Source organism: Ursus maritimus, unplaced genomic scaffold (genome assembly GCF_017311325.1).
Source record: "Ursus maritimus isolate PB19 unplaced genomic scaffold, ASM1731132v1 scaffold_23, whole genome shotgun sequence".
NCBI classification, from domain to species: domain Eukaryota; kingdom Metazoa; phylum Chordata; class Mammalia; order Carnivora; family Ursidae; genus Ursus; species Ursus maritimus.
The window spans coordinates 18,786,736-18,812,087 of NW_024424786.1; the positions used below are offsets into that span (position 1 = coordinate 18,786,736).

At 36.5% G+C, this 25,352-nt stretch overlaps 1 protein-coding gene across 1 annotated transcript; it reads left to right on the forward strand.

Moving 5' to 3' along the window:
• Window positions 1-2,468: 2,468 nt before the first annotated feature.
• On the forward strand, window positions 2,469-25,345 carry EIF3M (eukaryotic translation initiation factor 3 subunit M). Its single transcript, XM_008686839.2, has 11 exons — window positions 2,469-2,626; window positions 5,112-5,244; window positions 6,203-6,341; window positions 6,617-6,740; window positions 6,899-6,993; window positions 17,568-17,651; window positions 18,607-18,706; window positions 19,312-19,393; window positions 23,248-23,391; window positions 24,647-24,707; window positions 25,153-25,345. The coding sequence occupies exons 1-11, from the start codon at window positions 2,585-2,587 to the stop codon at window positions 25,271-25,273; spliced, it is 1,125 nt and encodes a 374-aa protein (XP_008685061.1). The 5' UTR covers window positions 2,469-2,584; the 3' UTR covers window positions 25,274-25,345.
• Window positions 25,346-25,352: the final 7 nt, after the last annotated feature.

Genomic DNA, 25,352 nt, shown 5'->3' on the forward strand with positions numbered 1-25,352 from the left:
CAATAGCTTATCTTTTTTTTACTTGCAGAATAGTATTCTATCACACGGATGTATAACAATTTTTTTAATCTATTCGGCTATTGTGGAACATTTAGGTTATTTCCCATTTTTGGCTATTACATAGAGAGCTGCTGCCTTTTTGGAAACTAGTTCCTCAAAAAGCTTAACATAATTACCATATAACCCAGCATTCCACTCTTAGGTATTTGCCCAAGAGATATATAAAACTATGTCCGCACAGATTCTTGTGCATGAGTGTTCATAGAAGCATTATTCATAATAGCCAAAAAAAAAAAAAAAAAATGGAAACAACCTAAATATGCATCCCTTGATGAATGGATAAATAAAATGTGATATATTCATAACAATGAAATCCTATTAAGCAATAAAAAGGAATGAAGGACTGATACATACTACAACTTTGAAAGCATCATGCTAAAAGAAAGAAGCCAGACACAGAAGGCCAAATATTGTATGATTCCATTTATATGAATTGTCCAAAATAGACAAATTCATAGAGACAGAAAATAGCGTAGTGGTGGCCAAGGGCAACTGTTTCAGCACCATTTGTTTAAAAGACTAAAATTGCCTTTGCATCTTGGTCAAAAGTCAGTTGACCATGTGTGAGTCCGTTTCTATTCTCTCTATTCATTTCCTTTCATCTGTTTGTCTGTCTTGATCACTGTTGCCATTCTGCATTCCTATTAGAGCTCTAGTTGTTCCACATCCTTACAGCATCTGGTGTTGTCAATCTTTTCTTTTAATTAGCTATTATAGTAAGTGTGTAGTGGTATCTCAGGTTTTTAATTTGCATTTAAATTGGGTTGTTCTTTTTGATTCTCTCATTTTAAAAATTTATTTTTCCCTTGCTTCCTAAAAAATAACCATCTCAGGTGTGTACCGTGGGCTTCTTGTGTTTTCTTGCAGTTTCAAGGAATAACCATAAATAGTTTGCACCAGAATATTAGAAGGCATTGGCTTGAGTTCAGGACAAAACTTTGGAGTCACTTTGACTGTGTCTTTCTCTCACACCCCACATCTGATTGTCATTAAATCCTAACGGCTTTACAACTAAAACATCCGAATTCAGCTTCTGACCACCATTCCACCATCTTCTCTCACTCCACCTTCTATACTAACTTCCTAACTGGTGTCACTACTTTGACCTTGGCCCAGCTTACCTCAAAGAGCAATACACCTGCTAGAGTGATCCTTTGGAAAAAAAAAAAAAGTTAAGTTTGATCTCCTCACTCTTCTGCTCAAAACATGTCAGAGGCTTGCTAATTGATTAAGTGTTAAAGCCAAAATTCTTGTTACGGCCTAGGGGACCATGATCTGGCTGACCATGGCTATTTTCATTTTTCTTTTTTTTTTTAAATATTATTTTCATTTTTTCTTTCCTCTTCTCTTACTTAGATCAGCCCACAGGCCTGCTTGCCCCTACCTTGCATCCCTACCTTGCTGTTCTTATGAATGAAATGCTTTCCTGCAGGTTTCTTAATTCATACTTTCCTTATTTTCTTCAGTTCTCAATATGAATTGAGCTATTTTCTTTCATCACCCTACCTAAGAAGGCAGCCACCCTTTTCTCTCTGGTTTTCTTTTTCTCTTTTTCCCCTTCCCTCTTTTTCTTTTACCTTTTTGGTAATGCTAGTTAACATATTACATACAGTAGTTCTTTAGTAATAGCTAATACATTCAGGGCTCACCATGTTTTAAGCGCTTTATATATTAATTTACTTAATCCTCACATCATCGAGGTAAGCACTTAATTATTCTTGTTTTTCCAAGAAGCTGAGGCAGGGATGTTAAGCAATTGCCGCAAATCACACGTCTATCAAAAGGTACAGCGGGGATTCCATCTCTAGGAGTTCTACTCTGGAGACCATGCTTTAAAACACGCCATCCAGGGGTGCCTCTCTAATTTGAAATATTTGTGTTGTGTGCGCCCGCTGCAATGGAAGCCGCAAGCGGGAGCTCCTTTTGCAAAGTACGGCTATCCCTGGCTCAGAGAACACTGCCTGCCAGCAGGTCCCTCAATAAACGCTGAAAAGTGGGATAAATTTTAACTCGAAAAAAATTGTCGGGCTCAGCAAAAAACGTAAACCCTGAAGGCTCTTCTCGTACTGCCAAGAGTCAAAGCTCGGCGGCTGGGGGAAGCAACAACAGAGGCGCGTGCAGTGCAGCCTGAGAGACTGGCTGGCAGAGGCGGCTGTGGCTGCAAAGAACAATTTTAAGCAGAATTTTCGTAGACCGGACTGGCTTAAGATTTCAGGGAGGAGGTGAGGTAAGGTGCAAGAAGTGAGTTCACGCGAAGGATAAATAGGCGACACCATTCTAAAGGTTGGAAGCGAGAGGTGGTGTCAGCACCTGGCCCTGTACAGAGCGTCCGCGAGACTCGCCCTAGCGCTTGCGCTCCGTCCCCCGCGCGCCGTGGGATCGACCCCCTGGCCCCGCCTATCTCGATGACCCCGCCCCGCAGGGTAACCCGGAAGCGGTTGTGAGGCACCCCCGCGAGCTGCCGCTCTCTTTCCGGTCGGCGTGGTTTTGCGAGTGGAGCGACCGCCGTGCCCGGGCCTTCAACATGAGCGTCCCGGCCTTCATCGACATCAGTGAGGAAGATCAGGTGTGCTCTCAGGCCGCGAGTATCTCCGGGGTGGGATTGGGGGAGTCTCAGGAGGGGCTGAGCCAGGACCGGGCGGGCGGAACGCCGCCCCGCGGAGCCCGCTCCGGGGCTGAGAGCCGCGGCTCCCTTCCCACACACTAGAGTAGGGAGGCTGTGGGGCTAGTTTCCGGCCTGGAGCTGAGTTAGCCCGCCGACCGTCGGTTCCAGCCCTTGGCCCGAGACTTTACGGCCAGCTTCGTGGTTGGCGTCAGGACTCTTCTAGTCCGTGTCACTTCTGACGACACCACTTTTTGACTGGGAATGGTGTCTGCTTCCGTCTCCCAATTGCAGCCACATCCGGAGTGGGAGGTTGCGAATCTTTAGACGACGTAAGCAATCTAGGAAAAAATTATTTTGTATTGAAGCTGAAAATAGTTTTATTTTGTGATCACAGAGGCAAAGGTGACCCTATTTTAAACGGAGGCCATATTATATATTCTTTGTTGTGCAAGAGTGAGAGTTCTGAAACCTGAAAAAAAACGTCCCTTTCATAAACCTCATGCTTTGAGGCATACATCTGGTGAACCATCGTAATATTTTAAAATTTTTTATTTCGGGCTTGGTCTTTTGTATGCCTGGCTGATACTTCTCATTTTTCCCATAACAAAAGTTAAAACTTCAGTTGATGGAGTTAAGCGAAACCTGAAATTATTTTCTCTAAGTTAATTTTGTAGAACTGAAAACCATATTCTGTGAAGTCGTAGGTGTTGTTTTGTATTTTTTGCTACTCCACTAACGTGGAAATTTGGTTTTCATAAAGGAAAACACCATTACTATTATAAGATAACTCTCAGAATTACAGACGTTGCTCCCCCCCCCCCCCATGGCAGAAGTGCAGATCCTCAGTCCTGAAGGACCAGTAAGAATGGGAAATGAATGGCCGGGTGGGTGCAGTGGATAAGGCTAGGGAAGGAGTTGAGCATATTAGAAAGGAAAATGTGGAAAACAAGGAAATAAGCATATATGGTTATTAGCGGAATCATGTTACCAACAAATTGGCTATTAGATTACCCCAAAAAAGAATTTGATTTTAACATAGGAAAGAATTTGTAGATGTAGGAAGTCGTTGGCCTTATTTTAGTTTTAAAGAGTCATTTCTAGTTAGGTTATGCTGCTTTTGTAATACATCAGTTTGACACCAGCCATTCCTTTCAGGTAGATATGTGATTGCTTCTGAAGTTCAGCTTTGGTCAAATTCTGTGTTTGAGTAGAGTAGGAAATGGAGTTCAGAATTTCGTCTTTTCCTTTACTTGTCCTACACCACAACTACTTGTAGCCAGTGAGGATGACAGATAAAAACAATAAACTGTTGATTGAATGGTTCTTAGGAAAAGTTTGCTTTCTATCGACAAAGCAGAAGCTGAAAAAAATGCTTTCTTGTGGGGTTTTTTTCTTTTTTGACCATATTGTGTTTCCTTCATAGAAAAACATGTTCCCCACTAGCGTTTTTATGCTCTTTGATATGGTGATAGTTGTTCCATGAAATCTAGTTTATAATACCAACTCATAGGTGAAATTACTGTGTTATGTGAAAGGATAGCGTCATCAGATCTACAGATTTAACGTACCTTTTGTAGGTAGCCAAACATATTTGTGGGTTTAGAAAATGTGATACCTGTGCATTTACTAATGGTATCCTTTCATCTCCTTGCTTAGGTTTTTCATTTTATTACCTTAAGTACCATCTACATTCACATTTGGCTGCCATAAATACCAAGCCCTCAAAAGAGCACCTTACTAAATATTATGTATATGCTTTAGAGTATAAAATATCTCAATACCTGGATGTGGTACTGTAGTTATAGGTCCCAGGATGCTCTCAGATCTAGATAGGTATTTTGCATTCTAAAAAATTAATTACAAAGTAGATCCAATTTGAAAAGTACTATATTCAAGACAACATTCAAAGGCATCACCTTTTTATCTTTGTGTGTTCCAAAATGCTAGTCTTGTATAGGTTCTCAAACATTTTAACAAATGATTACCTTCTTGCCAAGGTAATGGCAAATGTCTGTAACTTTTTAAAGTAGCTCCATTATGTATACTTGAGAGCAATAAAATTTCATTTCTTTAAAACAGGTTGAATTTGCCAGGTGAGATTAATTATCCTCCACACACAACCCCCTCAGAAACACTTTGGTATATATTAGAAGTTTTTGCTGTTTACTGGAAGTTCAGCAGCATATAGGTGATGAGAGAAATTCTGAAGGTGATCCTTGTGGGTCATAGTGGGTTTGTGTAGCCGCTTGGTTTTGTAGAGGAAAACCTGTGGCTCCTGTGGGGTTGTGATGGGACTGAGGTGAGGGAGAGGCACTTCAACATAGTAATTTAAAGTTGTTAAGTATAGTATTTTCTTCCTACTTTTTCAAAGAAAGAATGGTTTGAGATCTTGAATTTTGGCATTGTTGGTTTTAGAGACGTATAGCAATCTTACTTGATTCAACAGGCTGCTGAGCTTCGAGCTTATCTGAAATCTAAAGGAGCTGAAATTTCAGAAGAGAACTCCGAAGGTGGACTTCATGTAGATTTAGCTCAAATTATTGAGGCCTGTGATGTATGTCTGAAGGAAGATGATAAAGGTTTGTTTTTAATTTTTTTGTAATATTTCTTACTAATCAGAAAGGATCTACTTTTACATTTTTCTTATAAATTATATTTGTCTTAGAACTGTTAAGCCCTGTTTTTTTTTAATCTTTGCACGTAGTTTCAGGTTATTCTAATCTGTTACACCTGTGAAGTAAGCTTATTTTGAGAAAACATCTTTTTTAATAGGTCATGTTTTTTGAGTGTTAAGTGCATATACTCAATACTGATAATTTCAGAATGAACTGAAGAAAAGTGAAGCTCTTATTTCCTTTTCATAGGTTTACACTAATATCAAATGGGATATAATTTCAGGTAATCTAAAAGACAGTTATTTAAATAATTTAATTATTTGGCTGATTCCCTATTTATTTACATAAAATGGGAAATTTTGAAAATTCGGAGTCCTGTAATCTTTAGTTAAAGTTTGAAATTAAATTTGGTTTGTAATTAATATCTTACAGTCAAAAAGCAATCACCCAGCCAGGAAGTTGACTGCTTTCATTTCTCAGTAATTTCCTATTGATATGTAAAAGTTTTCTTTACTTGGGAAAGCATTCTAACTTAAGACCGAACCAATAACTTCCAAATGATTGAATATCTTGCCAGTAAAAATTGAAACCATATATATAGACATGCATATCAGTCTTCTGTTTTACAGGTTGAAAACCAAATCTTAGATAATAATTTCCTTTTTCTTTAATAAAATGTACACAGCCCTTTCTGAATGTTAGCTGTACAACAGAACTGGTTTCATGTATAATATATTTTTAGCATAATGCACACCATTGAAGGAAAAGTGTCCTCTGGAACTGTTTTACAGTAGCCAGATTACATCTTCCTAAAGTGTCTTATGTTTAATGGTCTTTGATATATTAAAACACTGGAAATTCATATTTAATTAGACACATTAAGTATGATAGTATCACTGTTGTGTTATCCATACATGTGTAGATGTGGAAAGTGTGATGAACAGCGTGGTGTCCCTCCTATTGATCTTGGAACCAGACAAGCAAGAAGCTCTGATTGAAAGCCTGTGTGAAAAGCTGGTCAAATTTCGGGAAGGTGAACGCCCATCTCTGAGACTGCAATTGTAAGTTAAGAACTGAAAGAGGCTCGGTTTTTCAAGAGGCTCTTTTTACGTCGCTGTCATTTAATGGTTAAAAACAAGAATTATGGAACTTGACTGTCAACTGTGGCTCTTAACTAGTTGTGTGACCTCGGACAAGTCATTTAACCTTTCTGCGCCCCATTTCCCTCCTTGTAATGTGATATTATTAATGGTGTCTCAGGTTTCTTGTGAAAGCAGATAATCTCAATCATCATAGTTACTGATCTCAAACACTGTTTTGTTTATTTGTTAATCAGGCTAAGCAACCTTTTCCATGGGATGGATAAGAACACTCCTGTAAGATACACAGTATATTGCAGCCTCATTAAAGTGGCAGCATCTTGTGGGGCCATCCAGTATATTCCGACTGAGCTGGATCAAGTGAGTTACTATGTGGAATACTACTTGTTGTGCTTATAAGAAGTGTAGAATATGTTCTAACTAAAATAACAAATATGTATGTTCTAAATGTTACCTTTTAAATGACGAAATTGTATTCAGCTGTGTCATTAAATTTCCTCCTCTTGTCAACCTTGTAGGTGAGAAAATGGATTTCTGATTGGAACCTCACCACTGAAAAAAAGCACACCCTTTTAAGGCTCCTTTATGAGGCACTTGTGGATTGTAAGAAAAGGTATTCCGAATTAACATACTAACTTAAAACTTCACAGACAGTCTAAATTGGGGCTGTTTTTAAAAACAAGTAGAGTGATTTGGCTCTGTTTTGTTCTCCACAGAGTTGCTGTAAATGTATTTCTGTAAATTTCACCTACTAAGTTAAACACACCTACAAAGTTTAAAATAGTTTTCTGTTTTCTATTTCTCTAAACGTTTTAAAAGCAGAACTTGCTTTTGTTCTAAAAATGGTACAGCTGATGTCTTAGTACGGGGTAGTGCTACCACTTTTGTTTAGTGATAGTGAGGGTCTATTAGTCAAAGTTTCCACAATCAGTCTCATATAAACAGTGCCCCCAAGATCAAATTTTGCAATAGACTCTACTAAATGAGTACCTCTTGGGCTTCTGCAAGGTCTTGGGTTTCTAGGGTTTGTAATTCAGCCTAGCAAAACTTCATGCCTGAAATACGTATTCTATATATCCAGTTTTAGGATGCTTACCAAATGATAGGTTTGGCTCAGTTTTCAGAACTTGGGTTAAAAGATAATCTTACCTTTTTGACCTAGCTTTTCAATTTCTCTCTTCAGATAATGGATAAATACTTTTAGAAAAAGTAAACAGTCTTCCCTTTAGTTTTATTATTGTGCAGTTTTTATACTGGCTTTTAGTGCTGGGTATTTAATGTATTAGAGATGGTCAACAAGGTTAATAAGTTTCTGTTATAAGTAATGTAAACTTTTTGCAACTATTTAAATTTAACAATATAAGAGGAAATTTTTGTTGTGAAAGTTGGAACATTTTATTATAGAAGAGAAGCAGTGGGTATTGCACGAATAGCCTGTTTCATTCTGATCAGTGGCTACCACCTATTGTATGTTGGCAGACTTAGGACAGCATTCTAGCCAGTAGTCAGTGAAGTATTAAGAGTAAATAGTTTATAACAAAGACCATTTCAAATGGAGAGAATAAAGCTGTTAGAGAAAGAATCCTTATTTTCATTCACACTTCAGATGGGCAGGCTGTGCATCCAGACTACTGGGATTCAAATCTTGACTTTCCTACTTGTATGACTAAATAAATTTCTTACCATCTCTGTAACTCAGTTTCCAGTTTCAGAGTGGAAATAATAGTAATACTTACCTCATAGGGCTGCTGAAAAACAAGATGATAATATTCATAATAGTTTTCAACACAGTGGCTGCAATATTGGGATAGCACTCAGTAAAAGTTAGATATTCTTACTATCCTTTTCATTTTTAGAGCTCACCTTTAAGAAGTTAGTCTTTTTTCTGGTAGAGTATTTTAAAATGATGAGTGTTATGGTTTCCCTCTGAATGGCTAGTGCTTATCAGAGATAATGACTACTCCCTGGGTGATTTCTCTAATTGCTGTTTAGTAGGTCGTCAGTCTGGTATAAGCAGAAGGGAAGTGACTAATGTTCTAAGGAATTCCAAATCTAATTTTCAGAGAAATTGAAATAGGACGTCAGTACCCATCAATGCTCTGCTGGACATGTCCTAATGTTAACATACTAGAAAACACTTGCAGTATTTGGCACAGATGATCACTTTTTCCTTCTTGAAACATTTTCTTCAGCTGGTTTTTGGGGACTCCTCCCCCTCATTTATTGAAGTGTAGTTGACATACAATATATTTCAGGTTTACAGCATGGTGATTCTGCATTTATCTACAAGGGGCTCCTCTCTCGATTCTTCTCTCTCTCTCTCTTTTTAAAGATTTATTTGAGAGAGAGAGCACACATGAGTGAGAATGGGGGTGGGCAGAGGGAGAGAATCTTCAAGCAGACTCCCTGCTGAGTGCAGAGCCTGAAGCGGGGGGCCCAATCTCAAGACCCATGAGATCCACCTGAGCCAAAGTCAAGAGTCAGACACTTAACTGACTCAGCCACCCAGGCGCCCATCAAGTCTTCTCTTCATTCACAACTTGTTTGTGGGTTCCTCCTTGGGACTTTTTCTGCTCAGTTACATTCATTCCCTGTGCACGTTGTTTGTATTTTTTTTTCTTTTTTGCTGAGGTGAGGCTGAGTACATGCAGGACCGTTTTTTGTATTGTTGAGTTATTAAAGTTCAGTACAAGATACTTCCCATCCCTGTCCTCACCTACTAAAATGCCAGTGGGGCTTCCCAGTCGTTAGAGCAGCTGCAGCAGCTCCCGAGCACTTGCAGAGGCTCTGGAGGCCACCCGGTTGAGAGCCACTGCTGCCTAAGTGCTTTCATTCAGTCGCGTGCCTTTAAATACTGTTTGTATGCCAGTGATTTTCACATGTTTATCTCCTATATTTCTCTTCTGGACTCCAAATATCTTATCTATTCCTGTTTAACATCTCTATTTAGATACTCAAAAGACATCTCGTACAACTACTGCAAAAGTGAACCTTTTTTCCTTCTAAATCTTTTTTTACTTTCTCCAACTCAGGAAATGCCATTTCTGTGCTTCTAGTTGCTCAGAACCCAAAACTGGGATTCCTTTATGGTTTCTCTTTTTGTCTTAAACTCCATATCTTATCCAGTATCAAATCTTGTCAGCTCTGATAAATCTAAAGTCAGTCCAACTTCTCACTATTTCCATTGCCGCCTTGTGGTCCAAGCTCTCATTATTTCTTATTTAGATTTTTGAAGTAGCCTCTTTAATGGTCCCTGTTTGAGTCTTGTCCCCCTACAGCTTGTTCTTAATACAGCTTAATAGCTAATACCACTGCCAGAAAGTTCTATTTAATATGGAAGGTCAGATTGTTTTTCCCCTTTATTCAGAACCCTCCAGTGGCTTCTTTGGGAGTAAAGGCCAAGCTGGCTCCAGAATCTTAGTGTACTGGCCTTTCTGCCTGGAGCACTCTTCTCTCGTTAGCCATGTGGCTCCCTCCCTTCTTCAAATGTGTTCCCTTGTTATTTCATCAGAAAAGTCTTCTGTGGCTGTCTGTGTATATAACAATATCTTGCGTTGTTTTTGTTTCTCTCATCCCTATTTCATTATTTCCCCCTTGTGCTTCTTACTAACAGACTTACTATATTTTAATGTTTATTATCTGTCCCGACTAAAATATAAGTTCATGAGGGCAGGGACTTTAATTCATTACTCAGCATCTGACACATGGTAGATACTCTGTATTTGTTAAATGAATGACTGTTTATGAAATATGTTGCAAAAGCAGTGGCTACAAAAGTAGAGATGTACAAAAGCACATGAAGTGGTGATTTATGGAACTAGAGTGCATGCCCTTCCCAAAGGCTCTCAAAGGCTTTTAGATTAAAAAATGTTAAAACACTTTGCAAGTATAAGATTCCTGGCTTTTCCCCCTATTTCTGATGTTACTGTTCAGTATTTGAGTGTTGGCTCCTTCATTTCTAAGAATAGATGCAGTCCAGTGGTCACTGTACAGTCCCTGTTTTCCTCCACCTCTCAGCACCATGTGACCATGGTACCCCTTCCCTCATAGAAACTGCTCTTGACTTGGATGATGCCTCTCCTTGTTTTTCTCCAATCTCTTTGGCAGTTCATTCTCAGGCACCTTTGTAAATTATTCTTTCTCTGTTCCATTAAATACTGTTACTCAAGATTTTGTCCTAGGACCCTTTTCTCACTCTGCCTGGGTCATCTCATCTATTCCCATGGCTTCTGTCATCTAATGAATGGGCATCCATGTCTTTTTTTTTTTTTTAACGTTTTATTTATTTGACAGCGAGAGCGTGCACACGCATACACGAAAGCAGGCAGAGCAGCAGGCAGAGGGAGAAGCAGGCTCCCCACTGAGCAGAGAGCCTGACATGGGGCTCGATCCCGGGACGCCAGGATCATGACCTGAGCCAAAGGCAGCCGCTTAACTGACCGAGCCACCTGGGCACCCTGACATCCATGTCTTTAACTCAGGCTTCTCTTCTGTACCTTGGATCTTTGTGTTCAAGCGCTTTCTACCTTTTTCTGCATGTTTCCACTCAGACATGGCACATAGCTGCCTCAAACTCAGTGTGACCAAAATGAATTTGTCATTTTCTCTCTCTAAATTAGTCTCTTTGTTTGAGTGAAACATCTTGAAGTGTAATCTGTTTTCTCCTGTCTGCAACCATAATGATTTTGTGAAATAACAAGTTTCAGCAAATTTTTCTTTAGGATGTATTACAAAATTCATAGCATGTAAGACCTTTCTGATACGGGCTCCTAGGTTACCTACTGAGGTAGCTTGGGCTTGGTGAATGTGTTGATAATCATCATGCCGTTTCTGTGTGGTGTGTTGACAGACTACAGAAACTTTGCTCTGTTTAATGGATATTCCCTCCCTCCATTTTCTCCCAGTACACAGACCTTTCGTTTTGTTATCGCACGCAAGACAGTGAACCTGTGTTAGCTGTAAGAGCACCCTGCTCTTTCCCAGTCTAGACCAGGGGCTGGCACCTTTTTGTATGGCCCACAAGCCAGAAATGGTTTTTACTATTTTAAATGGTTAAGAAAGAAAATGAAAGGGAGAATAATATTTCATGACATAGGAACATTATACAAAATTCAAATTTCAGTGTCCATAAAATTTTATTGGAACACAGTCATATTTACTCATTTAGGTATTGTCTGTGGCTGCTGTTGCCAAGACTAGAGTAGTTGAAGCAGAGACCATATGGCCTGCAAAGCCTAAAATACTTACTGTCTGGCTCTTCATAGAAAGTTTGCCTACCCTTGGTCTAGATGACCTACATTCAACTTCATTTCTCTGCCTAAAGTACTACTCTCATGTTTAGATTAAATGCCTCTCTTCTACAGCACCCTCTACTTTTATCATGGCGCGTAACAGCCTTTGTTTTGAGAGGCTTGAAAGGTGTACGCTCAGTGAAGGGTGAGGAACCTTACCTGTCAACCATTGTGCATGCCCAGGGTGTTTGGCACATTATGGGCCCTGGATGGATAAATGCTACCCACCCTAAGGAAGCAGAAGAGAATGGCTACTTTATTTAAATACAAGTTTCTTTAAATAAATAAAAGTTTCTGTCACACTGCTGATTTAAATCTTAAGATTTGATTTTTGCCCAGTATAATAAAATGTAATTTTCTTTCCTGCTTCTCAGAATTCTGAGATTCACTTTGCCCTTTTAGTAAGAATACTTATATTCTTACTAATACATAAATATTTATATACTATGGGTTTCCTCCATTATTTTACTTATATTAGTGGTTGGTAAGTGCAAATCGTGGAACATTTTTTTGAGCCCTGATTGTATGTCAGATACGCACTTTAAATGGATTCTTTTATCTGATATCTGTGAATTCAGATTTCTTTACCTGATAAGATATATCAGGTTGAAATATATTGTGGCTGTTAAAACTGGAAAATGAAATTCACATGTGCTTGTAGAGTATCACAAGATTATGAACAGTGAGTAAAACAGGTTTTCATTAAAATTTTCTTCAAATTCTTATAGTTCTATCACTATATATAAGATGCTGGTTACCACGTAACCACTCCTATATTTACTTTTTTTTTTTTTTTTTAAGATTTATTTATTTTAGAGAGGGGGAGCAGGAAGGGAGAGAGGGAGAGAGAATTCCAGGCTGACTCTACACTGAGCACAGAGCCTGTCACAGGGCTCGATCCACGACCCCGAGATCACAACCTGAACTGAAACCAAGAGTCAGACACTCAACTGACTGTGCCACTGAGGCGCTCCTACATTTGTATATTTTAATAAACCTTAGGTTTGTAGGGAGTTTTAAAATACTTTTTAACTTTTTAAAATAAATTATACAGCTCCTACTGATTTTACCCAAATTGAATTGAGATGTTTGCGGGGGGGAGTGTTTCTAGGAAACAAAAAAAGAAAAAAATTATTTTTCATAATTCAGTAAGTTTTCTATAACTGTCAAGTGATTCATCAGTTTAAAGGAGGAAATAAAGGGTGAAGGTAAACATTTTCTAAGACTTCAAATCGAATGAATACATATTGTGCTTTTCACTGCAACTAAAATCGATCATCTACATAATTTTAAGGATAGTGTAATTGGAAGGATATTTTTAGTAGAGTTATTTAAATATATGGTGTTGGCTCAACTTCAGCCATGCTGTTCTAATAATTTCTAGAACACAAAACTGTTTTCCCACCCAGGCTCTCTGTACTTGGTCTTCCCCGTGCCTGGAAAGTTATCCAGCCTTCCACCTCCAACACACTGTGGCCAATTATTTTACATCCTTTAGATTTCATCTTATATGTCATTCCTTCAAAGAGAGACTTTCCCTGTGTACTTCCCTGTCTGTGCTTCTGTTACTCTTTTACATTACCATTTATTTCCTTCATTGCACTTGCGGTGTATGTGTGTGTGTGTTTTTTTAATCCCTCCCCCCCCCATCATAATAAGTGTACTCTAATCCCCATGTCCTGTTACACCCATCCCACCACTCACCTCCCCTGTGGTAACCATCAGTTTATTCTCTGTGGTTAAGAGTCTGTTTCTTGGTTTGTTTCTCCCCCCACCCCTCCGTTTTGTTTCTTAAATTCCACGAGTGAGATTATACAGTATTTGTCTTTCTCTGACTTATTCACTTAGTATTTTCTAGCTCCATCCATGTTGCAAATGGCAAGTGGGTTTTTTTTCTTTTTTATGGCTGAATAATATTCTGGTGTGTGTGTGTGTGTGTATATGTATGTATCTTTCTCTTTATCCATTCATCTATTTATGGACGCTTGGGCTGCTTCCATAGTTTGGCTGTTGTAAATTATGCTGCTGTAAACATAGGAGTGTGTGTATCCCTTTGAATTGGTATTTTTGTATTCTTTGGGTAAATACCCAGTACTATGATTGCTAGATCATAGAGTAGTTCTTTTTAACTTTTGGAGGGACCTCCATACTGTTTTCCATAGTGGCTGCACCAGTTTGCATTCCCCCCAGCAGTGACGAGTGTTCCTTTTTCTCCACATCCTCGCCAACACTTGTTTCTTGTGTGTTTGATTTTAGCTATTCTGACAGGTAACATCTCATTGTAGTTTTGATTTGCATTTCTCTGACGATGAGTGATGTCAAACATCTTGTCACGTGTCTGTTGACATCACCCATTTTTTAATTGGATTATTTTTTTGGGTGTTTGAGTTATATCAGTTCTTTATAGATTTTGGATACTAACCCTTTATCGGATATGTCATTTGCAGATATCTTCTCCCATTCTGTAGGTTGCCTTTAGTTTTGTTAATTGTTTCCTTTGCTGTGCAGAAACTTTTTATTTATGAAGTAGTTCCAGTAGTTTATTTTTACTTTTGTTTCCCTTGCTTTGGGAGACATATCTAAAAAAATGTTGCTATAGCTGATGTCAGAGAAATTACTGCCTGTGGTCTCTTCTAGGATTTTTATGGTTTCAGGTCTCATATTTATATCTTTAATCCATTTTGAGCTTATTTTTGTGTATGGTCCAGTTTCATTCTTTTGCGTGTAGCTCTCCAGTTTTTCCAACACCATTCATTTTTCCCCATTGGATATTCTTTCCTCCTTTGTCAAAGATTAATCATCCATGTGATTGTGGGTTTGTTTCTGGGTTTTCTGTTCTGTTCCATTGATCTGTATGTCTATTTTTATGCCAGTAATGTACTGTTTTACTTTTTTATTTTTATTTTTTTAAGTACCGTACTGTTTTAACTGTGTCTTTGTAATATAACTTGAAGTCTGGAATTGTGACACTTCCAGTTTTTTTTTTTTCAAGATTGCTTTGGCTGTTTTGAGGTTTTTTTGTGGTTCCATACAAATTTTAGAATTGTTTGTTCTAGTTCTGTGAAAAATGCTGTTAGTATTTTGATAGGGAGTGCATTAAATGTGTAGAATGTTTTGGGTAGTATAGACATTTTAACAGTGTTTGTTTTTCCAGCCCATGAGCATGGAATGTCTTTCCATTTCTTTGCGTCGTCTTGAATTTCTTTTATCGGTGTTTTATAGTTTTCAGAGTAGAGGTCTTTCACCTCTTTGATTAAATTTATTCCTAGTTATTTTGTTTTTTTGTGTGATTGTAAATGAGATTGTTTTCTTAGTTTCTCTTTCTCTTGCATCATTATTAAATGTATAAGAATGCAGCACATTTCTGTACGTTAATTTTGTATCCTGTGAATTTACTGAATTCATTATCAGTTCTAGTAGTTTTTTGGTAGAGTCTTTCGGGTTTTCTGTATATAGTATCAGGTCATCTGCAAATAATGAGAGTTTTACTTCTTCCTTACCAATTTGGATGCCTTTTATTTTTTTATGTTGTCTGATTGCTATGTCTAGGACTTCCAGTACTATGTTGAATATAAGTGGTGAGAGGTGGACATCCTTATCTTGTCCCTGGCCTTAGGGGGAAAGCTCTCAGTTTTTCACCATTGAGTATTTTGTTGGCTGTGGGTTTTTCGTATAAGGCCTTGTTTATGTTCAGGTATGTTCCCTCTCGATCTGCTTTGCAGAGGGTTTTATCACAAATGGATGTTGTACTTTGTCAAATGCTTTTTCTGCATCTATTGAAATCATATGGTCTTTATCCTTTCTCTTATTGGTGTGATGTATTACACCGAATGATTTGCAGATATTGAACCACCTTACATCCCTGGAATAAATCCCATTTGATCAGAGTATGATTTAATGTATTGTTGGATTTGGTTTGCTAATATTTTCTTGAGGGTTTTCGTATCTATATTCATGAGAGATACTGGCCTGTAGTTCTCCTTTTTTGTGATGTCTTTATGTGGGTTTGGTATCATGCCTCATAGAGTGAATTTGGAAGTTTTTGTTTCCTATTTTTTGGAATAGCTTGAGAAAAATAGGTATTAACTCTTTAAATGTCCCGTAGAATTCACCTGCAAAGCCATCTGGTTCTGGACTTTGTTTTTTGGGAGTTTCTAAATTACTGATTCAATATCATTGTTGGTAATTGGTCTGTTCAAATTTTCTATTTCTTCCTGCTTTAGTTTTGGTAGGTTATATGTTACTAGGAATTTACCTATTTCTTCTGAGTTGTCCAATTTGTTTGCATATAAGTTTTCATGATGTTCTGTTACAATTATTTATTTTGTGGTGTTGGTTGTTATTTTTCTTCTTAGTGATTTTGTTTATTTGGGTCCCTTTTTTTTTTTTTTTTTTTTGATGTGTCTTGCTAAAAGGTTTATCAATTTTGTTGATCTTTTCAGAGAATGAGCTCCAGGTTTCATTAATCTGTTTTGTTGGGTTTTTTTTAAGTTTTTATATCATTTATTTCTGCTCTCATCTTTATCATTTCCTTCCTTTTCCTGGGTTTGAGTTTTATTCTTTTACCACCTCCTTTAGGTGTAAGGTTTAGGTTGTTTGTGATTTTCTTGCTTCTTGCGAGATAGGTCTGTATTGCTATAAACTTCCCTCTTATTACCACTTTTGCTACATCGCAAAGATTTTGGACCATTGTGTTTTCATTTTCACTTGTTTCCATGTAATTTTTGATTCTTTGATTTCTTGGTTGACCGATTCATTGCTTACAAGCATGTTATTTAACCTCTATGTACTTGTGCTTTTCTCAGATTTTTTCTTATGGTTGATTTCTAGTTTCATAGCATTGTGGTCAGAAAAAATGCATGGTATGACTTTTTTTTTTTTTTTAATTTGTCGAGACTTGTTTTGTGGCCTATTCTGTGATCGGTTCTAGAGAATGTTTTTTGTGCACTTGAAAAGAATGTGTATTCTGTTTTAGGATGGAATGTTCTGAATATAGCTGTTAAATCCATGTGGTCCAGTGTGTCATTCAAAGCCACTGTTTCCTTGTTGATTTTCTGTTTGGATGATCTGTCCATTGATGTAAGTGGGGTGTTGAAGTCTCCTACTATTACTATATTATTATCGTTTTTTTTTTTAATGTTATTAACTGTTTTATGTATTTGGGTACTCCCATGTTGGGTGCATAAATATTTACAATTGTTATATCATCTTGTTGGATTTTCCCATTTATGATTATATAGTGTCCTTTTTTGTCTCTTGTTATGGTTTTTGTTTTTAAGTCTGTTTTGTCCAATATAAGTAAGTATTGCTACCTAGGCTTTCTTTTGACATCCATTTGCATGTTGAATGTTTCTCCGTCCCGTCTCTTTCAGTCTGTGCAGGCATCTTTTGGTCTGAAATGAGACTCTTGTAGGGAGAATGCAGATGGGTCTTGTTTTTTTTTTTAATCCACTCAGTCACCCTCTGTCTTTTGATTGGAGTGTTTAGTCTCTTTTAACATCCAGAGTAATTATTGATAGATATATATTATTGCCAATTTGTTACTCATTTTGTGGTTGTTTCTGTAGATTTTCTCTGATCCTTCTCTTTCTTTCATGGTTTGTTGGCTTTTAGTGATATACGTGGATTCCTTCTTCTTTATTCTTTGCATATCTCTTCCTGGTTTTCATTTCTGGCTGCCGTCATGGCACTTACTTGTTAGTTGTTATTTTTCCTTAGTCCTCAGTCTTTCCTACTAGAAGGAAAGTTCCATGATTTTTCCCATAGGGCAGGACCATGTCTCTTGGTCACCATTGTATGTATCATCAGCATAGTATTTGGCATTTAGTAAATATTTTTGAGTGAATGAATGGCAGTAATGATATTCTGAAATTCCTAAAGCAATATTTCTTTTTAGTGATGCCGCTTCAAAAGTCATGGTGGAATTGCTAGGAAGTTACACAGAGGATAACGCTTCCCAGGCTCGTGTTGATGCCCACAGGTAATGTTGAACACGGTGTCTGTGTGATGGAAGCTACCTGCAGTTTGGAGATAGAGCTACAGCAGAAATTATGTTTGTGTCTCCCAGTGATCCAGAGCCATTTGATACTGTGTGCTCTGTGGTGATTCCAATGTAGATACTAAAATCCAGGGCTTGGTATTGGAATAACCACGGATTGTATGTGGAATAGCCACATAATATTTTCTGTTTAGGGTATTGCTGAATTGGTGTGATGACCCCAACCTGAGAAGTAGAACCTAATATTGGGTTGATTTTATCTTGATATTAAGGTATAGAGATGAGGAAAAGTTGGCGGCATGCTGAAAGTTAGCCCATTGCTAATGAGAATAAGGGCTTCAAACCATCAGTAGCAATATTAATGGAATCAGTTTTTTAAATCTGTGAAATGGAAATAATAATTTCTCTATAGGGTATGGCTTCACAGGGACCTAGGTGTTGCTAGAAAGTGTACTAGTGTATGGGAAAGATCTTTAACTCTGAGGTAAGACTGCCTGCATTCAAATACTCTATTACTTAATTAGTACTTATCAGACAAGTTCTTTCTGAGCCTGTTTCATCATTGATAACAGGTATGATAATATCGTATGTCAGGGTGTTGGGAGGATTAAGTAAGGTAACACACGTACCGCACTTAACTCAGTGTCTCGCATATGGGAAGATGCTGCTGCTGTTTTAGTTACTCTTTGATTATTTTGGTCATGTTTTCTCTCCTATGTTTTTGTCTACAAATACTTTATTATTTTGTTAAAACAGATATACTTGATAAAGAGATTTATTGGCCTATTTTAATGGCAGTCCTGTAGCTTTTTTTATGTTGTGTATATTGAACTCTTAGATATTTTACTGAATTAAATATATTTTGCAATCTGTAAAAATTGGTGAAAAGTTACTGAATCTCAGGAGTCTGAGCTTGCATTTTTGTTTTTTAATAAAGGTGTATTGTACGAGCATTGAAAGATCCAAATGCATTTCTTTTTGACCATCTTCTCACTTTAAAACCAGTCAAATTTTTGGAAGGCGAGCTTATTCATGACGTAAGTACTGTATCTTTAATGTGGAAAATGTTCTCTTTTCCTAAATACAATATACTGAAGCAGAACTCTTTTTCTTTGTATTCATGAACATGACAATTAGATCTGGAAAGAGAACTGTTTATTTTTTTGTATCAAGAACAGAATAAAATTTAGGACCAGCCTTTTTTCCCAATCACTGAGCGTACCTGTTCTTTCTCCCTTTCGTTCATCTCCATACTTGCCTGGCTGTTAAGAACTTAAATAATACAAATTTCTTTTTATATGTAGTATCAGGTAGCCCCAATTAGGAAGATAAATCCTATACTTAAAAACACATGAACACACTTTTCAGGTATAAGTATAAATACATTTTGGATCAGTTTCCGTTTGTGTTATGCTGTTCCCACCATCTTTCAGGGTCAGCTCACTTAGAGCTCACTGTATTTACTGATTCTTCATCTAAGTGAGTCTTAATGAAAGCACATGGTTTAGATGGTAATTTGATCAAACCAATTGCTGTTTCTGCACTGAAGGAGAGCCTTACTGCTGAGTTAATAACTTAAAAATATCTTGAGTATAAATCTCGATTCTGTATTGAATATTATATCTTTATTTTCTGTCTGTAGCTTTTAACCATTTTTGTGAGTGCTAAATTGGCATCATATGTCAAGTTTTATCAGAATAATAAAGACTTCATTGATTCACTTGGTAAGTTTTGGAGTTTATTCTTTGTTGGGGTATAAAGAAAGATGGGAACATGCTGTTCTAGAACTCTCATGTACTGTAAAATCCAACAAATAGGACTGGCCTTTTGTTTAGAGTACCCTAACCAGTGGTGTATGATAGAACAGCAGCAAACAGGTGGACAGTTTAAAAGATTACTCGGAATGAATTGGGAATAAAAAATACAAGGGTAGGAAGTAGCATCTGTAGTGGAAAGAGTATAAAACTAGAGTCAGAAAACCTAAGCCATTTTTTTCTCTAAGAGTTTGTTGGACTTTAGGCCCTCCTTCCAGGTCTACTGGACCCTGCTTCTTTGAGGTAAAGTTCTAGCAAGAAGCAGGTGTTAGAGGAGATTCGGATAGAAATAGTTCCATTGATACGTGTGTTTTTAAATTGTGGAATGGAGGGTGGAGCAGAAAAGCAGCTTAAAGGATCACCATTACTTTGTTCATAATGGCGACTTTTAGAAGTACTCATTTTAACAGCTGACAAAATTTGATGAATAAAAGCTGCTTTATTATTTAAAATACAATTATTTGTTTGTAAAAGACCCTTATTCCTTTTGTTTTTGGTGATTTTTTTTAAAAAGCCGTAGTTACATAATTGAAACAAATTTTTTTCCCCTGTAATATATTTTATGGTTGGTGCACACTTCCTCCCCAAAATTAACAAATCTAGAAGTGTACATATTGTTAAGCAGATCTTAGTGAAGCTGTAGGTGGAATCAGAAATGGAATTACGGGATGGGAGAAACTTCCTTTACAATTTGTTGAAGACAGCGTTGTCTCAGCTGTATGTGATTTTAACCTTTGAATTTTCTTTCTAGAGCATCAGCCTCTGCTTGCCAAACTGAATTTAATCTTATCTTCATTGAGCAAATTCCATATCTATTCAGTATTTATAATTTCCTTCTGGAGCATGTTTTTAACATACTAAAATTACAAAGAGAAAAGTTAGAAAATCTGTAGTTGAACAGATTTAAATTGTTCTAAAACTACCAGTTTTTTGAAAGTGAAGTCAACTATGAAACTGAAGTGCTTTGTTTTTCTGCTAGGCAATAATCAAGACACCTTAGAGGGTGGTTATATTTTCCATGTTAATATTGAATTGTTAGTCTCCTGGTTTGAGAGATAGATGAACTCATTTATAATCTATTTTGATTATTACTATTAGTCCTCAATTTGGCAATCATTAATTCCTATCACCTGTATATTTTGTGCAGCCATTGGAATTGGGGAAGATTGAATTATTCTGAACATAATAAGGCATTTAAAATATACCAAGATAAAGTAGATGCAAGTATGTTTGTGTAGAATGCTTTGCCAGGTGCACTAGACCCAGAAAACCACATTCTGTCCCAGTTAATTTGTTTTGTGGCATGAAGCTATGTGATGGAATGTTAATGTCAGCAACCTCTTTATTTACGCACCAAGGAAAAAGGAGTAGTAATTAACACTTTGACACTCCCCCATTGATGTGTAATTGACTGTTTCAAAGGAGCACTGGTTCATAAGCTATTGCATGCATTAAAATTACGTTTTCTATATTGGAGCATTTTAAGACAGGGGTCAGTGACAATGCAGAAATTGCTCAATGATGCACATTTTTTTATTACTGCATTAAGGTTTTGACATATTAGTAATGAATAAATGTTTCCATAAAATTAGATTTTTTTATAACTTTAAAATTGAAATATGACACAGAACACTGTGACTTCCTCTTTGAAGGTAATGTTCTAGTTTCATGAAACAAAGCACATCTTTCTACTAGTCTTTAACTCATACTTCACTGGCTTAATAGTTTTGATTTTGAGAATGAGTTCTAACGTGCAGGTTTCCACACGTAAGATAGATAATGGTTTTACATAATTCACTCTAGAAATAATCTTCATTTCTCTGATAAATTCTTAAATGTGTGTTAAGCTTGTAACTACACAGAGCAGTAAAACAGTATTTTAATTATATCTTAGAAACTTTAAGAGTGAGTATCATTTTATCATACTGAAAGCGAAGTATATATGCCGAGAGAACTGCGAATGTTAAGGAATTTTCTTGTATATGAAAATACTGAGAAAAATCTTAAGTAGTTGTTCTCTGTGATAGGAAAAACATAACATTTCTAATTTATGGTGCGAACCGGAAGTCCAGTTCCCTGTTTTGCCTTTAGTTTCTTGAACATGTATGCAAAAAGCTATCTTTTATTAGAAATTTATAAAAGATGCTTTCTGCAAAACATCTTATTAAATGTGTGCATTTTTGGTTTTGCATGTATTGCTAACATTTATTAAAACTGAAAGTCTGGTTACAAATGTCTAGACTCTACAGGTGGCATCACTTTATCAAAACACTTTGTTTTATTAACACTGACAACTTAGGCCAACAGTAAGCATTCTCCTGTGTCAACTGAATTGCCCTAACATGTCTACATGTAATCTGGTGTTATACAGTTGCTACCTTCTTGCTTCAGAAAGTTAATCAGCATCTAATTTGCATTCGTTAATTAGGGTTAATGTGCACTAATTGATTTTTTGATGCTTGTAGATTTCCATTAAACCCAGTTAGCAATACTTACTTGGATACCTCATTCATTTGAGTTATGATGATCATGTTTTTGTTGAATCTGTGCCAAATAGAAGGCCTGCATCATAATTACAGCTAATTAACAGATGATTATGTCCTGTATTAATGGGCTTCCCTTGTCTTCTGCTAATATGTGTTATAAATTTCAAATTTATTTATGGAGTGCTTAGAACTTTTTTAACAATAGAAACTTGGGGCTCTTAATTATTAGAGGGTACATGATCAGTCATTTGCTCAGTTTACATAATTTGAAATTTTAGAGAAAAGGAATGTGTAATTTTAGATTAATTTTTAGAAATTTGTTTTTATAATTAATAAGTTAGCATCAAATCAAGTATATATGATATATTGTGTTATAATTCAGTTTCCACTTAGGAACTGGTAATAATTTAGATAATCAGGATTTGTAAGTATGTGTATTACTAGTCATTTATTTTATAAGCAAATGTTATTTTTTAGGCCGAGTACTGCCACTTGACTAATGAAGTCATTTAATCTCTTTGCTCTTCACTTTTCTTATTTTTTAAAATGAAAGAATCAGGACTAGGTAATTTTTCTTTTGCGTCTAACAGTTGTTTGTGATCTGAATAATTGTAACAGCATGTTTCACTAGAAGGTATAAGGCAAAATTTGAATTATTTGTACTGTTTTCTACTTTAGGTATCACTGTTAACGGTACTGTTTAATTTTATCTGGTACTAATCAGTGCAGCCTGTAATTGTTAAGTGATGAACACACTTTTGACTTAAGTATTAAATCCAAAGTGAACTGGGAAATGGAATGTTTTCATAACTAAATGTATATGGAAATATTTTAAGGGTTCATGTTTACTAGTAATACACCCAACAAAAAGATAAGGAATCCTGTGTTTAAATGGAGAGCAAATAGCAAAAATAAGCTTAAGTAATTAAAAAAAATGTTCTTATGAAATGAACTCTGTATATTTTATCTCCTAAAATGTGTGACTATAAAAAATGTAAAATGTGCAGAAGTTCTAGGGCTTAAAAAATAGCATTTTATAGGCCGTTCTTAACTTTGAACCTATGACTTGTAGCACTGTAGCAAAGAAATGTAGTTCTAGAAAAATAATTGTAATATTCTGTAATTTTATTATGGGGTCAGTTTATGGTTTGCAAATATAAGCAGCTTTGTCAGAATTAACGCTGTAAATGCTCAATGATTTTTGCCATAAGAGTTGTAATTGTGCGGATCTTTAACTAGTATGGGTGTTCATCAGGCTTTACCCACTGTGTTACTCAGGTCTATTACATGAACAGAACATGGCGAAAATGAGACTGCTTACTTTCATGGGAATGGCAGTGGAAAACAAAGAAATTTCTTTTGACACAATGCAGCAAGAACTTCAGATTGGAGCCGATGATGTTGAAGCATTTGTTATTGATGGTAAGCCAATTAGAATATTTTCATTTTTTCTCTTTCACCTTGTGGAATATAAGATTTTGTATCTTGGAGTGCCTGGCTCACTCAGGAGCGCATGCAACTCCTGATCTTGGGGTCATGAGTTCAAGCCCCATGTTCAGCATGGAGCCTGCTTAAGAAAACAATAAAAAAAGATTTTGTGTCTTGAAACTGAGTCGTATTCTAACAAAGCTAGGTTCTCTTGTGGCAGATGTGTATGTTTAGACTTGCTTATATTTGTAGTAGAGTGAAAATTCAGTGGAAGTACAAATTGCTTTGTGGTTTTGGTGTTCAGTCCCTCAAAATCATACAGAAGAAAGGCCTTTAGGCAGTATATTATAGTGGTTAAGAGCCTTGATTTTAGTTGGGGCACCTGGGTGGCACGGCGGTTGAGCGTCTGCCTTCGGCTCAGGGCGTGATCCTGGCGTTGTGGGATCGAGCCCCAGAACAGGCTCCTCTGCTATGAGCCTGCTTCTTCCTCTCCCACTCCCCCTGCTTGTGTTCCCTCTCTCGCTGGCTGTCTCTATCTCTGTCAAATAAATAAATAAAATCTTTAAAAAAAAAAAAAAGGAGCCTTGATTTTAGTATCAGACCTGGGTTTGAGGACCACGTCTTCCTCCGTGAAACAGGAATGGAGGAGTTACTACGTGGTTGTGAGGATTAAATGAGTTAATGCAGGTAAAGAGTACTTTAGCCTAGTGCCTGGTACATAATGAATGATCTGTAAATATGAATCATCAGTTTTTTATCATTGGCTAGAAGCAGGACCTTTCCTAACAATTACATTGTAATATATGATTTACTTGTTACTCAGATTTTTTTTCTGGGCTTTTTAAAAAAGTTTGAAAGTTAGGGGACTTGTCCAGTCAAGATTAATAAAATGTACAGAACTATTGACATGGTTTCTTTTTAATGCGCTAAGTCTCAAACTGCCCTGCAAAGGAGTAATATTTTATTAGGAAATTAGTGTTTTCCCCCATATGCAATTGTAGGGGAGAACATTTAGAATTCTTAATAAAAACTGTATGTGGTATTTAGTATAGATTCACCCGGCAACCATAGCACAAATGCATAACCTTCCTCTTGGTTCCATCACACTGCTGTGCTTGTTATTAGATTCAGAGGGCCAGTTGATAAAATGTTTGAAAATTGTAACGTTTATTATGGTTTAGTTTTATATCTTAGCTGTTTTTCTTGGGAATTTTCCATATAACATATCATGTAAAATATCTTTTTTCAGCAGTAAGAACTAAAATGGTCTACTGCAAAATTGATCAGACCCAGAGGAAAGTAGTTGTCAGGTAAGACACTTATTAAGACTGCAGCATTCTGTAGAACAATTTAGTTCCGATTATTTCACTTAAATGTTTAGAGAACCAAGGTGGTGTTCTTATCAGTTGACTGTAGTTAAATAGTTGCTATTTATCATAATTTTATTAAAGTTCAGACTGAATGTGATTAGCTTATTTAATGAAAGAGTCCTATTTTCCAGCACATTTCATTTAATGGCTCAGCATTGGCCAGAATACTAATGACTTCTGTGTCTGGTTTATGTAGTTCGGGATCAATATGATAAAAGATTTTTTAAAAAATAATTTAGAATTGTAAGAGAAGAATTAGAAGCTTGGGTCTTCCGTGTATATTTAGCCTTGTTGTTTAACTAGATATGAGTGTGTAGTACTGTAAAAGAGTGCAGGAGGATAAGAAGTTGACTAATAACTTTGTTTCTAATTTTTCAATTTTTAGTCATAGTACACATCGGACATTTGGAAAACAGCAGTGGCAACAACTGTATGACACACTAAATGCCTGGAAACAAAACTTGAACAAAGTGAAAAACAGCCTTTTGAGTCTTTCTGATACATGAATTTTTATGCTATATATAAAATTTTGTTTTTTGGAAAAAATCTAAATCATAGTAAAACAAACTGAAATTTGATTACAGT